Below are 17,669 nucleotides of genomic sequence, written 5' to 3'. Positions count from 1 at the left end.
ATTTTATGCAGAAGAAAAACTCTTCATGCTGTTTTCTCACCTTTAGAAAGATTTGTCATTTTCAAAATGGATACTTGTGAAATGTGCCTTTAATTTAGAAGAGAAACTTCAATGGAGCCTTTGCAACATGAGAACACGAGGATGTAAACAACTCTATGATCTTCAATGACTAGTGAATTGAAGATACATTTCAAGTATCCATTTTAAAAATGAATAGGTTAACAGAGAGAGAGAGAGAGAGAGAATAAGGAAATGGTTCTGAAAATAAATCTGAAGAGCTTTGCTATGATGGTTTTGAAAAACCTATTACACAGTGAAGAAAATGTGCTGAAAGGGAAGGAGATTATGTTGAGAAATAATATTATGAATTAATAATATAATATTATTAATGATATTAATATTATAATATTGTGAAACTAAAACGGAGACCTCAAACTAACTTTTGTATTTTTATTTCAGTGATATATCTCTTTTATATGGGGAACTATCCTAATGGAACCATTACTTTCGGAATGGCCCTTGTATTAAATATGAAGATATTAGCAAAGTACTTGATACTGTTGCCATTCAAGAATGTATGTGAGCAGAGCTAATCTATTTGATATTGGTTGCTTAAACAGACTGGGAAGAGGAAAGGCTAGCAAAACAGATATTTGATGACAGGAAAAAGACCTACTGATTGAAGCAGACAGACAGTAGTTCCTTTAGAAAACTGAGTAACATCTGACAAGAAAATGGAGACCTATAAATAACAGATTAACCGGAAGACAATTACTGACAGGAAGCTAATAATAATGTAAACTTATTTATGTGCTACAGTATCCTGAAAATCCTAAAATCCCCTTGAAGAACATATCAGGAAAGGACGTATATATGATGTTTCATATAAATATTGTATATGATCCAAGAACTTTTTTTGTAGGATCACTTTGTTTTGTCTCTCTCTCTTTCTGTTCATATGATGATAATCTCTGCTTTCTATATGAATTTAGAACAGAATTTAAATAACCAGCAATGCACAGAGTCAAATTCACTTTTAAGCTACAAATTATAAAATTTAGAAATTTACAAAAATTTCAAATTAGCATTTTATAAGGTACACATCCGATGATAAGCAGAAACTTTTCATCAGATGTGCTATATGATATTGCTGTAGTATATTTTATGTAGTATAAAATTCTTAGAGGTATTCCGAATACTGTAGTTATCAAAAACAAATCTGGAAGCATATGACAGTATGTAATAAGGGTTTACTTTACTAATTCTCACTATAATAAGCCAGAATCTCTCACTATCAGAGATTTCTGGTTAAAGTCCCACAAAATCAATGCTATATTGAAGGAAATTTACTAAACAAACTATTCCTTTGGATCCTTATGAATTCGCTGCAGTGAGAGCTGATCAATCCAGTATTGCACTCTCATTAATGGACAACTCATACACATTATTTTGATTATGCCACTACTCTTGTTATGGGCTAAATGAGAATGAAACTAATGATTATAATGAATAATACAACATTCTAAGCCTCACTCAATCAAATTACAAAAACCACTTTGTATTTTGTAACAGCCTGAATACAAGAATATAGTTCATGATCATCACTATAAACTGGTCTGTGTAATATCTGAATGGCTATAGAGGCCTTATAGGTAACTAACCAACTCTATAGAACTAAAAGGCAATACAAAGGAAAAAAAAAGCTGTGCATCCAAGTAATAATTTTCTAGCAGCAAATCAGTGTAGTTCATAGGGCAGTGTTCACACAGGATTTCTGTCACCTCTGCCATCAATATGAGGGTTATTATAGCTCTTCCCTTTATTATTATAATCTGAAAAGGTGCTTTTTCTCCCCATATGTCACTGAATGAGAAACCTGATTATCTCACAGCCATTTAACTTTTTTACTGTTATCAGTAAATCAGACTCGAGCTGCTTGAGTTGCTCTTAAGGTTTCTTTGACACAAATTCTTAGTGTTTAATTTGTGTATTAAAATTGTGTGTGTGTGTGTGTGTGTGTGTGTGTGTGTGTGTGTGTGTGTGTGTGTGTGTGTGTGTGTGTGTGTGTGTGCGTGTGCGTAAACCTAATAAAACACAAGGGAAAATAATTTCAGTTTTATCATTTTAAGCTATGTGATAGATGATAGTAATAAAATTAAGAAGATTGCAGGCTGTGAGATGACCAAGTCCTTCATTCATTAGCAAATGGAAAGCAACTTTCAGATGCTGGAATGCCAGGAGGTGGTGGTGATAATTATTTTCAGACAGTGACTATTAGTTATGACTGATTCAGTATTAGACTGCAAAAAACTGTTAAGCTTCTCAATCACTATGGTGCACAAAAATGACATAGGTGGTAAATAACACAATAATAAGACATTTCTTATGTATTTAATATGTTGGTGTTTCAAGCTGATTGATTAAATCACAGCAAATCAAAATAGAATGCTCTGAATTTCATTCACAACAACAACAGGAAATTATCCAAATCTCAAGAAACTAAATAATGGAAGATTGAATGATGAATGACCAAATATTGATGAGTGTGTTACAGAAATGTATTGTGCATAGATGGATATTAATTTTTGTCGACATGACATATGAGAACTATCTCTGCAATCACTCAAGACAGCTTCACTTCTAAATAAAACAGAAAGGTTTCTCACCTGCCTCTGGAGAGAACCTGTCACAGGATTGGCACTAACTGGACTTTCAGTCAAACTGGAAGCTAACATTGAAAGTGGACGATGGCCTGGGCCCTGGCCCATGTCTGGCTGGAAAGACTGAACAAAGAAAGAAGACAGTTTTTGCATGTGCATTTGTTTTCAGGTTATTCTGCTAAAGGTAAAAATGTGAGTTCACAATTAAGTTTTACGTAGCAGTGAGTTTTATGAGAAAAAACAAGAAGGTATTACAAATTATTTGAAAACAGAATTTCTTCCACCCCTACCACTATACCATCTGTGCTTGTTCTCTAAACAATACTGTATTTATAACCACACACTCACTCACACACATCACTGAATAATTGTGTAGTACAAGTTCATATGCAGATCATTATCCAAGGCATAAGTGCTGATTAACATCCATACTGTTGGTTTAATAGAGAACATTTACTTGATTAAGAAATCTAAATTAACATAACTTTAATTTAATTTTCAATGTTTCATCTATGCCACATGGATATCTTCAGAGTTTGGTTGGTTAGTTAGCTGGATTATCACTGAAGCAACAAAGAATATGTGATTAGTATATTAACTGCATGCGTGCTTCTCCAGCCAGTATGTCTGTTTTATGGGATGAAAAACCCAAATTTCCAGGAGGGAAAAAATTTTCCTTTTCTATATGGCAGGATTTTTCCAGCTAACTCATCTTTGAATTGAAGTTCAAAAAGATTCAAACAGGTCCATTCAACTGAAGGACAACTATCTTCAGGGAAACAAGCAGCAATAGCCATATGGTACAGAAAGGTATAAAAAAAAGTGGCATGGAAAAGCACAGATTGTGGTGCCCATAGAATCAGGATGTCCACTAGGCAGACTATATACTGACCTTGGTATTACATGCCTGCTGTTCTTCTTATAGAACTGGGGTTTTCTTGGGGTATACGCTGCATCTGTATTTAATTAGATTGGGGGATGGCACTGCTACTTCCAGAAGCATTGTTTTTGTGGATAGACAATTTCTTTCCAGATGATTTTTTGTCTGTGTCCAAGTACTAAGCATAAGTTGTCATGCCGGTAATAATGGATATAATTTTGATGATTTTATAATTGCTGATGATCTGTTTTGTGTGAAATATGCTAGATGGGATAGTGGATGGAATGGCTACTTGTGTGAGCAGATAAAAGATGTTAGTTTGGTGGCTATTAGCTTTGTTTTTTTTTAAATTAAAGTATGATTATTTTTTTCAGCTATTTCTTCAATATATGGAACACTGATGGCTCTGCTATGGTCTGAAATATTGAGTAACTGGGATGTCACTATGGGATTAGATAACATTTTCCTGTGCATTTTACGGAAGTGTGCCAGGGAAGCTGTACCCTTTTAATAATACCACTTACAAGGGTAATACAAAAAAGTATACACATTGAATTACAGACAAATTTGCATTTCTAGAGTGGTAATTAAGGTTTTAGAGAAATTAGTTATGATTATAAGGACTGGATGAAGAAGAACATCATTCTTTGTAATGGCTAACATGGCTGTTAAGAGACAGTCAAGTTTTAGTGTCTCTTAACAGCCATGTCAGCCATTACAAAGAATGATGTTCTTCTTCATCCAGTCCTTATAACCATGTACAATGGTACCTTGGTTTGAGAGCATAATTTGTTCTGGAAACATGCTTGTAATCCAAAGCACTCGTATATCAAAGCAAATTTCCCCATAAGAAATAATGGAAACTCAGATGATTTGTTCCAAAACTCAAAAATATTCATATAAAAATAATTAATACAAAATACATATACCTTCGTATACCTTATATATGTATACCTTTTTATACGAATATTTTTGAGTTAATAAATTTGATTACTTATTATGTATTTAAATATAATACTGTATACATAAAGTAATCGAATTTATTAATTACATTACAATTACATATTACAGTAATTGTATTGGGTAGGACGACTTTCATTGTCACTAACGGAATCACTGCTATCTGTTGACTCTTTTTCTTTTTGTGCGACTTTAACAAGGAACCTATCCAATGACACTTGCTTTTGCCTCCTTTTAACGATTTCATGGAAATATGACATTGCATTGTCATTAAACAGATTCATCACTCGCACTGCCACAGCCTTACTCGGGTGGTGCTTTTCTACAAAATTTTGCACTGTTTCCCACATTTTACACACCTCCCTAATCTTGATTTGAAGAGAGGGATGTCTCCGTCTTTTTCTCCTCCTCCTCAGATGAGATCTCCTCCATAACCTCTTGCTGTTGCTCACGATGCAGATCCATCAGTTCGTCGGTGGTAAACTCCTGGCCATGTTCCTCCACCAGCTCTTGAATGTTGTCCTCATTCACCTCCAGTCCCATGGTCTTCCCCAAGGACACAATTTCATCAACAACTGGTAGTTCCTGTTCATGAGCAAACCCCTCGATGCAATCAGACCACAGTTTTCTCCAAGAAGAATTAAGGGTTCTCTTGGTGACCCCATCACAGGCTTCACTGATAATCTTGACGCAGTTTACGATGTCGAAATGATTTTTTCCAAAACTCTCGGAGGGTAAGGTTAGTTCCTTCTGTCACCTCGAAGCATCGCTGAAATAGTGCCTTGGTGTAAAGTTTTTTAAAGTTCGAAATGACCTGCTGATCCATGGGCTGGAGTAATGGAGTAGTGTTGGGAGGAAGGAACTTGACCTTAATGAACTCGAATTCTTCCAGTAAGTCGTCCTCAAGGCCTGGAGGATGAACAGGAGCATTATCCATAACCAGCAAGACTTTCAGTGGCAATTTTTTTTCTAAAAGGTATTTCTTCACTGCAGGACCAAAGACCTCGTTAATCCACTCAACGAACAAGATACGAGTGACCCAAGCTTTGCTGTTGGACCTTCACATAACGTTTAACTGGCTCTTCTGCATCCTCGCGTTTCTTGAAGGCTCGTGGATTCTCAGAATGATACACGAGCAGGGGCTTGACTTTGAAATCACCGTTTGCATTAGCACACAGCAAGAGGGTGAGACGGTCTTTCATGGGCTTGTGACTGAGCATTGCATTCTCTTCTGCTGTAATGTAGGTCCTCTTTGGCATCTTTTTCCAAAAAAGCCCCGTCTCATCACAATCAAAAACTCGCTGCGCCAGGTAACACTCAGAAACCATGAGCTTCTGGAACTCGGCAACGAACGCCTCAGCTGCTTTTGCATCTGAACTCGCAGCCTCTCTGTGCCTCACAACACTATTGATGCCACTTCTCCTCTTAAAGTTATCAAACCATCCTCTGCTCGCCTTGAAGCCTTCTTCGTTTTCTGTAGACGTACCTGGCAGTTAACACAGGAAATACAAAACCGTACTAACAACTTACTACAAAATACTAGTGAACTTCCTCGTGATGTACGTCTCTCTCTACACTCCCTTCATCCACTTATACCATGTATCTATGGAGTTCCAAAAATACATAAGGAAAACACTCCTCGCCCTATTGTTGAGGGTATGGACTCTCCAACCTACAAACAATTAAAATATCTTGCAAAATATCTCAAGTCTTTTTCTAATAAGTCTTCATCGTTCATCAACAACACCTTAGATTTTGTATCTAGTATTAAAGATTTATCCATCAACGAGGATGATATTATAGCCAGTTTAGATATTATTTCATTATTCACAAATGTACCAACTGAAGAAGTATTAATATTATTAAAGGATAAATTATCCAAAAAAATTTTTGCTTTATTAAAGCATCGATCTGGCTACTTTCAATATCAAGATACAATCTATAAACAGAACCAGGGCTTGGCGATGGGGAACCCTTTATCCCCCATTCTGGCGAATATTTTCCTAGAAGACTTTGAAACAAGAGCTATATCTTCCTTTTCATTTAAACCAAAAGTTTGGAAATGTTATGTAGATGACGTTTTTATTATATGGAGTCATGGTGAAAACTCTCTCACGAATTTTCTTCATCATCTAAATAACCAGCATCTAAATATAAAATTCACGGCAAAACTAGAACACGATAACTACCTTCCTTTCCTGGATATAAAACTCTTACGCTGTTCTGGAAAATTCAGAATCTCTATGTACAGAAAAACCAATGCATACTAATAGATATCTTAACAGTCTTTCTCATCATTTTCCACCACAGAAACTCGGAACTATTTCCACTTTGGGACACAGAGCTCGCTCTATTTTAAACGATCCAGATGAGCTTCAAAAAGAAATTAATCACTTCTCACATATTTTTGAACAAAATGGATATCATAAAAGAACAATTAAGAAATTTCTTATAGATCCTCCTAGGCACCACAATACAGAAACTACCAATTTTAAAGGTAACATCTCAATTCCATACATCAGTTTGGTATCCCAAAAATTGGCAAAAGTCCTTCAAAAGTACAACATCAGGAAATTATTCACCACTCTTCCAAAAATCAGATCTCTTATAAGCCATGCTAAACCTAAGCATCATAATCTAAAATATCCTGGTGTATATAAACTATGGTGTGACTGTAATGTTCCTTATTATGGTCAAACTAATAAATCTGCTGAACTTCGCATGGAGGAGCATAAAAGAGACATCTCCTATAAAAGATCAGATGCTAGTGCCTTATCCAGCCATGTTCTCTTCTCTAACAATCCTCATGATAATTTTCAAGGTCATTCAGTTTCCTGGGATAGATCTGAAAACATTTTCCGTTGCAAGGATGAATTTGAAAGAAAGATAGTTGAATCCAGGGAGATCGTCCTTAATCCTGAGCATTTTAACTATAACATCCCTGAGAGCCATACTGCTGTTGTTCGATACAGTACTGGTGTTCTCGAGAGTCTACTACCATGCATACAATAAACAATGGCACGTAAATAGAACAACTTGAATTTTAATACAACGTTTTTTTATTTTTAATTATCTAATACAATTAACCTGTGCTTCTCAGTTTTCTTAATATCTTCAGTCTTTTATTATTGTTTCTTCTACCTACAAAGATACCTGATGAAGGCCATAATAAGCCAAAACCAGTTCTATCATTAAAGTTTTCTAACTTATACCCGGTTTGTTAGTCATTAAATATCTTTTTAAATATATATATATATATACAGTCAACCCTCCTACAACGCGGTACTCTTATAACACGGTTTCCATATAACGCGGAGCCAAAATTGCGACAGCCCTCCTATAACGTGGTACTCTTATAATGGGGTTTCCGTTCAACAACATTCCATCAACTTAACTGGTTTAAGAAGATTCTCTATAGCATGAATTTATCTATGTGTTAAATTTTTACAGTTGAAATTAACGGGGAATTCCCTTCTTTTTGGTGAAGGTACATCACTATTTTCCAATTTCAGTTATCAGGGAATTCCCCTATAAGCGAAGAAACGATGCAAGATTGTTCACAGTGCTGTTTTAATGCTTAAAATAGACCATATGATTGGCTGTTGCGTGTTTGCGTGAATTTTTTTATCCAATAGCGCTGCCGAACTTTCGCTGTTGCAACCACCCACTTTGTCATCAATTTTAAGTGCAACTTAGTAGGAAACTGTCTGTAAATCCGTGCAGACGTACATATCACGATTAGTGTTCAATAAAGTGCCTTTTGCTCGCTTAATTTGTGTTATCGTAATTGGACAACATTACACAATACTGTAGGTAATATTTTTAATTTGTTGTAACATAATAATAATAAAATAATTGTTAACCCCAGGTTTGCATAATGTCGCAGCGCAAAGTCTAAAAGAGAGTTAAGAAACTGCTTAGCTCCGTATAGAGAGGTTTTAGTACAGTTAGAAAAAAAGTTACAATTGAAAATCAACATGAAGATTTGTCAAGTGAGGAAGACATTTGGCCCATTAAAAGACGAAGAGTTAGGCCACTCATATTTGAAAGCGAGGATAAGTGTTAAAAGCTTTCAATACACATGAAATTATGTTATGTAATTTTACATAATTTTCTTGGTTTTGTTGGAAAACAGTTTTTTAGTTTAGTTTAGTTTAGTTTTAGTTTGATTTTTTTTATCATTTCCTTGTATGAACTCTTCGATTCAATAAAGATAATTTTATTGTACTTAACATATTATCTTGCCTTTTGTGTTTGTAAAATTTTTTCCACAACCGTATGCACCGTAACTTGACGCTCTGAGAATGCAATTTTCATACAACGCAGAACGAATCAAACTGATTAACAAGTGATTTTACTTACTTCCGAGTTTCACTCAATGTGGTTCCTATATAACGCGGTACGAATCAATCTGATTCGTACTAATTCTGAGTTTCTTATAGCGCAGTTTCCATATAACGTGGTATACAGTTTCCATATCATGCGGCACGAATTAACCTGGTTTGCACTTTAAATCTGAGTTTCTTATAACACTGTTTCCACATAACGCAGTACGAATTAATCGCGTTATAGGAGGGTTGACTGTGTGTATGTATATATATATATATGTAGAAAGTTTTTTACCTTGGGTATATATCATGTTAAAGATAGCAAGCAATATTATAAGCTAAGTTTTTTTTTTAATCCTTTTTTCCAAGAAAACAGACAAGTAAGTCAAGTTTGCGGCTGCACGTAGTGCAGCACTAGGCAACTCATTGTGAAGGTGGAGTAAGCTCTGATCACTTTCCTTAGAATTTTCCCCTAATGCAAAGCACATTTCCTTCCAGAGATGTATGATGCTATGCATTAAGATAATGGTCACTACCCATACCAGTTTCGACCTTTATTGAGGTCTCATCAGTGGGAGCCAAGACCTAAAAAATGCCAAGAGTGAAGTAATACAGAGCTTATAAATATTTTACCTAAACAAGTTGCCATAAGGTGCTTTGACCTCATTAAATAAAAATCTCAGGATGAGAGTAAGATGTAGAAAGTTTTTTACCACCTTGGGTATATATCATGTTAAAGATCTGGCTCCCACTGACGAGACCTCAATAAAGGTCGAAACAGGTACGAGTAGTGACCATTACCTTAATGCACAGCATCATACATCTCCACAAGGAAATGTGCTTTGCATTAGGGGGAAATTCTAAGGAAAGTGATCAGAGCTTACTCCACCTTTTACAACGAGTTGCCTAGTGTTGCACCATGTCCAGCTGCAAACTTGACTAACTTGTCTGTTTGCTTACTTGGGAAAAAGGATTAAAAAAAACCTAGCTTATAAAATTGCTTGGTATCTTTAACATAATATAGAGCCAAGGTAAAAAACTGCCTACATCTTACTCTCATCTTGAGATTTTTATTTAATGAGGTCAAAGCACATTATGGCAACTTGTTTAGGTAAAATATTTATAAGCTCTGTATTACTTCACCCATGGCATTTTTTAGGTCTGGCTCCCACTGACGAGACCTCAATAAAGGTCGAAACTTGTATGGGTAGTGACCATTACCGTAATGCATAGCATCATACATCTCCGCAAGGAAATGTGCTTTGCATTGGGGGAAAATTCTAAGGAAAGTGATCAGAGCTTACTCCACCTTTACAATGAGTTGCCTAGTGTTGCACTACGTGCAGCCGCAAACTTGACTTACTTGTCTGTTTGCTTACTTGGGTAAAAGGATTAAAAAACCTAGGTTATAAAATTGCTTGGTATCTTTAACATATATATATATATTTTTTAAAAGAATTGAATGACATAAACTGAGAGAAAAGGAAAAAGGTTTAATAGTATCACACGACTAGTTTTGGCTTTTTACAGCCTTCTTCAGGTGTTTTTATACAAAACGAAACATTAAACATTGAAGATAAAAACTGTGAACAACAAAGGAAAGTCACTATGCATATTTAACGTGAAAACATTGTAGTTAACATATTCAGAGCTGTTCCTTCGTTGGCCACATTGTTGGGTGAGTGCGTGCATATAGTATCTCACAAGTGCCAGTATTTGATCACAGCAGAATGACAGTCTGGGAGGTTGTAGCTTAAATTATTATTTAAATGTACAGGCTTGAGGATGATTTCTCTAGATTCTACAATTTTTCTCTCCAATTCGTCATGGCAATGGAAAATGTTGCTAGATCTATCCCAAAGGATTGTATGACTATGGTTTTCATCATTAGAATCGGCCGAAAAAAGGATATATCTGGATAAAGCACTGGCACGTGTTCTCTTGTAAGCGATGTCCCTCCTGTGCTCCTCCATGTGCAATTCAATAGACTTGTCCGTCTGGCCAAAGTAAGAAATGTTGCAGTCACACCACATCTTGAACACACCAGGATATTTTAGATTGTGATGGCTAGGCTTTGAACGGCTCACTAGAGAGCGGATCTTAAGAAGCAGAGTAAATAAAGTTCCCTAAAAAAAGTACAAAATAACCTGAACTTTTCAAAACCCCACATCAACCCTGACAAAGTTGTAATTAATAAATCATCTCACATCCTTTCAGATGCAGAAAAAAGTATCCGCAAGGGTTTAAATTTTATTCCTTCTCCAAAACCTATCCCAAAAGAATCACTCCTCACCAAGATAGAAAAGACTGCTTCCTTCCTCCCTTCACAAGATGCAAAACTTCTCCATATTGAATCCATCTTTATCATCAACAATGCTAAACCACCCCCAGATAACATCTCTTCATCGGAACTACAGGCTCTTAAGAGTTTAAAAAAAACAGAAATATAATTATCCTTGCCACAGTTGCCCTTAATTTTGAAGATTATAAAAATAAGATGCTTGAATTACTACAGAGTGACACTTACTCAATTCTTGAGAGAGATCCCACTCGTGAACTTCAAAATCGTACCAACAATTTATTAAAAACAACTTCTGAACTGTCTAGAAACATTCGCCTTTCTCTTTGTTCTCCATCCGTTTATGCCACGCATATATGGAGTTCCCAAGATCCACAAGGAAAATACCCCACTTTGTCCCATCGTTGAAGGCATTGATTCACCAACATACAACCTTTCAAAACATCTTGCAAAATACCTCAAATGTTTTTTCGGGAAGTCTTCGTCTTTTATTAATAACTCTGCTGATTTTGTATCATACATTAAGGATATTACTGCTCAAGAAAATGAAATCATGGCTAGCTTTGACATAGTATCCTTGTTCACAAATGTTCTTACAGACGAAGTCTTGACACTACTCAAAGATAAGTTATCCAAAAAAATGTTAGCCTTACTTACTCATTGCATCAAGTCTGGATACTTTAGCTTTCAGGACACCATCTACAAGCAAAATCATGGTCTAGCAATGGGTAATCCTTTATCCCCTGTACTTGCCAACATTTACCTGGATGATTTTGAAGTTAAAGCTATCTCTTCCTATTCCTTAGCACCTAGAATTTAGAAACGATATGTGGATGACATTTTCCTCATTGGAGCCATGGATGTGATTCTCTCCTGGATTTCCTTGAACATCTCAATAGTCAACACCCGAATATCCAATTCACGGCTGAGTTTGAAACTAATGGTCCCCTGCCTTTCCTAGACGTAAAACTGAGCCGTTCTACTGAAAAACTTAAAATTTCGATGTACAGAAAACCTACACACACCAATAGATATCTCCATAGTCAGTCCTATCATTTCCCTCCTCAGAAACTTGGAATTATTTCTACTCTGGGACATAGAGCTCGCTCTCTTCTTGATGATCCAGATGAACTTCGTAAAGAAATCAATTTTCTTAGATCTACTTTCAGACTGAATGGTTATTCTCAAAAAATTACTAAAAAAATACCTTTTTAATCCTCCTAGTCACCATACTGAACAAATAAATAATGTTAAAGGCAATATATCTATTCCATAGATAAGCTCAGTCTCTCAAAAATTAGCCAAATTACCTTTTTAATCCTCCTAGTCGTCATACTGAACAAATGAATAATGTTAAAGGCAATATATCTATTCCATACATAAGCTCGGTCTCTCAAAAAAAAAAAAATATAACATTAGAACTTTATTTACTCCGCTTCCTAAGATTCGCACTCTAGTGAGCCGTCCAAAGCTAGCCATCACAATCTAAAATATCCCAGTATGTACAAGATATGGTGTGACTACGACATTCCTTACCTTGGCCAGACAGACAAGTCTATTGAATTGCGTATGGAGGAGCACAGGAGGGACATCGCTTACAAGAGAACACGTGCCAGTGTTTTATCCAGCCATATCCCTTTTTTGGCCGATTCGAATGATGAAAACCATAGTCATACAATCCTTTGGGATAGATCTAACATTTTCCGTTGCCATGACGAATTGGAGAGAAAAATTGTAGAATCTAGAAAAATCATCCTCAACCCTGTACATTTAAATAATAATTTAAGCTACAACCTCCTAGACTGTCATTCTGCTGTGATGAAATACTGGCGCTCGCGAGATGCTATACGCACGCGCTCACCCAACAATGTGGCCAATGAAGGAACAGCTTTGAATACGTTAACTACAACATTTTTACATTAAATATGTATAGTGATTTTCCTGTGCTGTTCACAGTTTTTATCTTCAATGTTTAATGTTTCTTTTTGTATAAAAACACCTGAAGAAGGCTGTAAAAAGCCGAAACTAGTCATGCGATACTATTAAACCTTTTTCCTTTTCTCTCAGTTTATGTCATTCAGTTCTTTTAAAAAATATGTTTAACAACTGAGTAAAATGAACCTCCATCCATACATACATACATACGTGTATATATATATATATTATAGGAAAGATTGACTGCTATTTGGGTTTATATGTCAGAATTTATTTCAAACTGAGTTATACCAACTAGTTTCGCCAACTATAGCTGTTGGCTTTGTCAGGGTAAAAGATATATAGATGTAAGACCACTTAAATGCTAAAACTGTTAGACTAAAACTGTAAATGAACCGAATATAATTGCATTTTTACAAAAAACAGAAGAATGCATACATCACATGCATAGAGCGTGTATGATCTCACTTGTTGTTATGTAGGAATGTTCTATAATTTGTAGCAAAATTTAATTCTGGCAAGTTTAAAAGATCTAATGAGGGTCTTCTAGAACTGTTGTGACTTCTTTTATCATTCGGGAGCAGAAATCCTCCTCCTACTCTAAGTAGGGCATGGAGCTTTTGTCCCATTCTATGGTATGGTTTGTCCTATAGAAATGAAAGGCTAACCCCGATTTGTCTTCTCTATTATTGTTCACGTCTCCTATGTGTTCCTTTCTCCTGATTTCAAAACTTCTAGAAGTCTGATCAATATAGTTCAAGCTGCATGAGCAGGGGATGTTGTAGACTCCGGCATATTTGTAAAACGAATGAGTGTCTTTTGGAGATCTTAAGAATTGGCGGATGGTCTTTGAAGGTTTAAAAGCCACTCTTATTCCATGTGGCTTGAGGAGTCTGGCAATCTTATTGGAAACTGTCCCCATATACGGAATTATGATAGTGGATTTATAATTTATATCTTCAGGCTGTCTTTGTGGGGGGTCACAGAAAAGTATTTCCTGATTTCAAAACTTCTAGAAGTTTTGAAATCAGGAAAAAGGAACATATAGGAGACGTGAACAATAATAGAGAAGACAAATCAGGGTTAGCCTTTCATTTCTCTAGGACAAACCATACCATAGAATGGAACAAAAGCTCCATGCCCTACTTAGAGGAGGATTTATGCTCCCAAATGATAAAAGAAGCCACAACAGTTATTCTTTCAAAAACAAATAATAACCAATAATAGAAACCAAGGATTAATTCTGCCTGAGATCTGGAATACCCTCATTAGATCTTTAAACTTGCTAGAATTAAATTTTGCTATAAATTATAGAACGTTCCTACATAACAACAAGTGAGATCATACACACTCTATGCGTGTGATGTACACATTCTTCTGTTTTTTGTAAAAATGCAATTATATTCGGTTCATTTACAGTTTTAGTGTAACAGTTTTAGTGTTTAAGTGGTCTTACATCTATATATCTTTTATCCTGATGAAGCCAACAGCTATAGTTGGCGAAACTAGTTGGTATGACTTAGTTTGAAATAAATTCTGACCTATAAACCCAAATAGAAGTCAATCTTTCCTATAGTTCTTGTGGTCAAAAATCTATAATGATAACCATTTCATCATTATATATATATTATTTTACTGAGAGGAACTTGAATAGAATCAGAAGGATATTTCAAAGGTGAAAGGGATAAGAACAGGAAGCCCCTAGACCTTTTCCACCAAGACTGGAATCAACGAAATCAACTCCTGGCTGAGTAGGAGGCGACTGCATCACAGTCCATTTACCAACATACAAGTGACATCATTGCTCCCCCTCCCAAAGAAAGGGAGAATAAAGAGATTTTTGTTCTTAAGAATATGAATAATGATCGTCTGTTACTTTCATGTAAATATGTAATATTGTCTTATCGAAACTGTTATTTTTGTGTAAGGTATAAGATATCATTATGTCAAAATAACTGTTATTGGTATGACCTGTTAATCCTGTACATAAGACTGTTATTTTTTAAAGGAAAAAAAAATATATACATATAGATAGATAGAAAAAACATCTTGCACTTATAAGTGGAATTCCACAGGGTTCAGTCCTGGGACCACTGTCATTCAATCTTTATGTCAATAATATAATAATATATTATTGACATAAAGATTGAATTGGGGTGATTGTGGATAGAGATTTAAACTTCTGAGGACATACTGCAAAGGTTGTGAAGGCATCTCATAGACTTGTGGCAATGTCGAGGAGAACAGTGACCATGAAAGATAAAAATGTGCTGGTCCCATTGTATAAAGCTTTGATCAGACCACATCTGGATTTCTGTGCTAATCCTGAAGAAGAAAAGCAAAATTAGAGCCCAACATCCAATGCTTCAAGAGAGAGAGAGACAGAGAGAGAGAGAGAGAGAGAGATGTCCCTAGCACACAAGATGATACTTTGTAGCCTCCTTTGTCTGCATAACAAACTCCTCTTATTTCCCTAAAGATGTCTATGTAGCATAGAAAAAATGTTGGAAATTAAATGAAAATGATTTTAATTTATATTCCTTGGTTAGGTGTGTACTATCTGTTAAACCAACAATACAGAAACCTGTTTATCTGTTAATTCTCAATTTGATTCACATTATATAATACAATGACCTCCAGGATATACTCTACTATCTTCCACTGCCATTTAACATGTTTATTTTTTCCTTGCATAAAATTCAAACAGTCAATGTCTGTACAATCTGACTATTCCTATAATTTTAACTTTTCACACATGCCATTTTTAAATATATTAGATTCAATATGAACATTATTTTCATTACAAAGAAGTTTAGACATTAACTATATATTATATTTCAAATAATTTATACCTTATTTTATTTAACATTAATCATTTTGTGAAAACAAAAAAGTAAAACACCACTGATATCAATTAGATTTCCAGTATCCTTCTCCAATTACCATCTACTAAAAGATGAATGTGCCTACTAATTGAAAAAAAAAAAAAAAACCAAATAATTATCTGCTTATCCTGAATGAATAACAAACAAGCATGTGTGAAGCAGCAGACTAGAAAGAAAACCTGAGAGTTCTTCTATACTTCCTGGATATTTTTTAAGTTTAAAGGTTGGTCAATTGGTAGAGCCTCTGCTACTAATGGCTCGTAAAAAGTTAAGCAAGTTTGAGCGCGGTTAGTAGCTGCAAGGGGACCAATCGTTTGATGCTGTTGGCACTCTCTCCCTCGATGAGTCTTTGGACTCCCTGGAGGTGTCACATAATAATAATAATTAATTCTTTGCCAACACTGATACATAAAGAAACAATAACTTCTCCTTACTCCCCACACATATTACTGATGTTAAAAGTATAGAATTATAAAAACTTGTTTCTATAATTCTTGATATATATATATATATATATATATATATATATATATATACTACAGAAAATTTGATAAATAGGAAATAGGCGATTATGTATACTCACTAGGAATTATGAATAATCATTAAATATATTAGAGAATATGGTTAATATTTGTGAATTTATCAAAATCATTGCTCATTATGTATATTCTCCAATATGAAATGGTTCCTTTGATTAATGAATATGTTTTGGCTAGTAAGTAAGAGTTACATGATGCCACAGTTATGTCACATCATGTATAAGTAACATAACCTTGTTACCACATAAGCAACACAACTGTAAACAGTGTATTATTCACTGAATGAAATTAGTGCAACTGTTTTATTGAGGATTGTAATTTTTAGTGTTCTTAAAGTAGAACAAATGAAACAGCAATTTAATGCAAAGCTAGTCACTATAATCTCAGAAACGGTGCCAAACACCAATTTTCTATTGAGGGAAAGATATTTAGAACTAAGAACTGAGATAACACAACTTAAACAAAAGACAACAGAGAAAATGCCAGTGGATTATCAAAAATTAAAATAGTTTGATATAATCAAAGTAGGAGATAATGAAAAACTCATTTATTCAGTTTCAGATAATTTAACTGTAAAATACTATGTCACCATGGAAAAACTTTTTAATATTACACATAAGACACAACTCTTAATTGGACATGGAGAAGAAATAGAATGATAAAAGAAATTAATAAGAAACATAAAAATTTGACTGCAGAAAACATTGTTTTATTTGAATTTATGTGAAGTTTGCCAATAAAATTAAATGTACCTAAAAAAAAAAAGACTGGTAGCCAGACCAGTGATTTTTAATGGCACAACAAAACTGTTTATCATATCATGATACCTCTCAGCATGCATCTGGTGTTTACAAAATCCCCTGGTGGTGAATTTTGGAACTCTCGCCCCCCCCCCCTCCCTCCAGATATCACTTCCACATGATGCATAATGTATTTCTGCAAAGTTTCACAGCATTTGGATCACTGGATGGTGCTCCACAAGGCCTTAAAAAAAGGGATGCTTTAATTTTGATCACCCTGTATAAAACTGTTTAGGAGTAGAAAGATTCTATATTACAATTTTTATATTTATTAAGAGTTTGACTAATTTTTTTATTTTTTTGATATTCTCTAGAATGTATAGGAAGCTGATGGATGTACAAGTGTATTGGAAAGTACTGCATGTGCACTTGTGTGTCAGAAA

The 17,669-nt window shown here is 34.9% G+C and overlaps 1 protein-coding gene across 1 annotated transcript in view; it reads right to left on the bottom strand.

Annotated features, from left to right (window-relative positions):
- LOC150098484 (uncharacterized) overlaps positions 1-17,669 on the bottom strand; it is a 314,082-nt gene that overhangs the window by 67,003 nt on the left and 229,410 nt on the right. The window contains exon 11 of the mRNA XM_090405238.1: positions 2,667-2,783. Coding sequence (XP_090261364.1) covers positions 2,667-2,783 — 117 coding nt within the window. The remainder of the gene's footprint in view (positions 1-2,666; positions 2,784-17,669) is intronic.

This window comes from Typopeltis vanoorti, chromosome 15 (assembly GCF_054136105.1).
Source record: "Typopeltis vanoorti isolate ZY-2024b chromosome 15, IOZ_Tvanoo_1.0, whole genome shotgun sequence".
Taxonomy (NCBI): Eukaryota; Metazoa; Arthropoda; class Arachnida; order Uropygi; family Thelyphonidae; genus Typopeltis; species Typopeltis vanoorti.
Note: the sequence above shows the minus strand (reverse complement) of the source record. Positions and strands in the feature narration are given on the sequence as shown.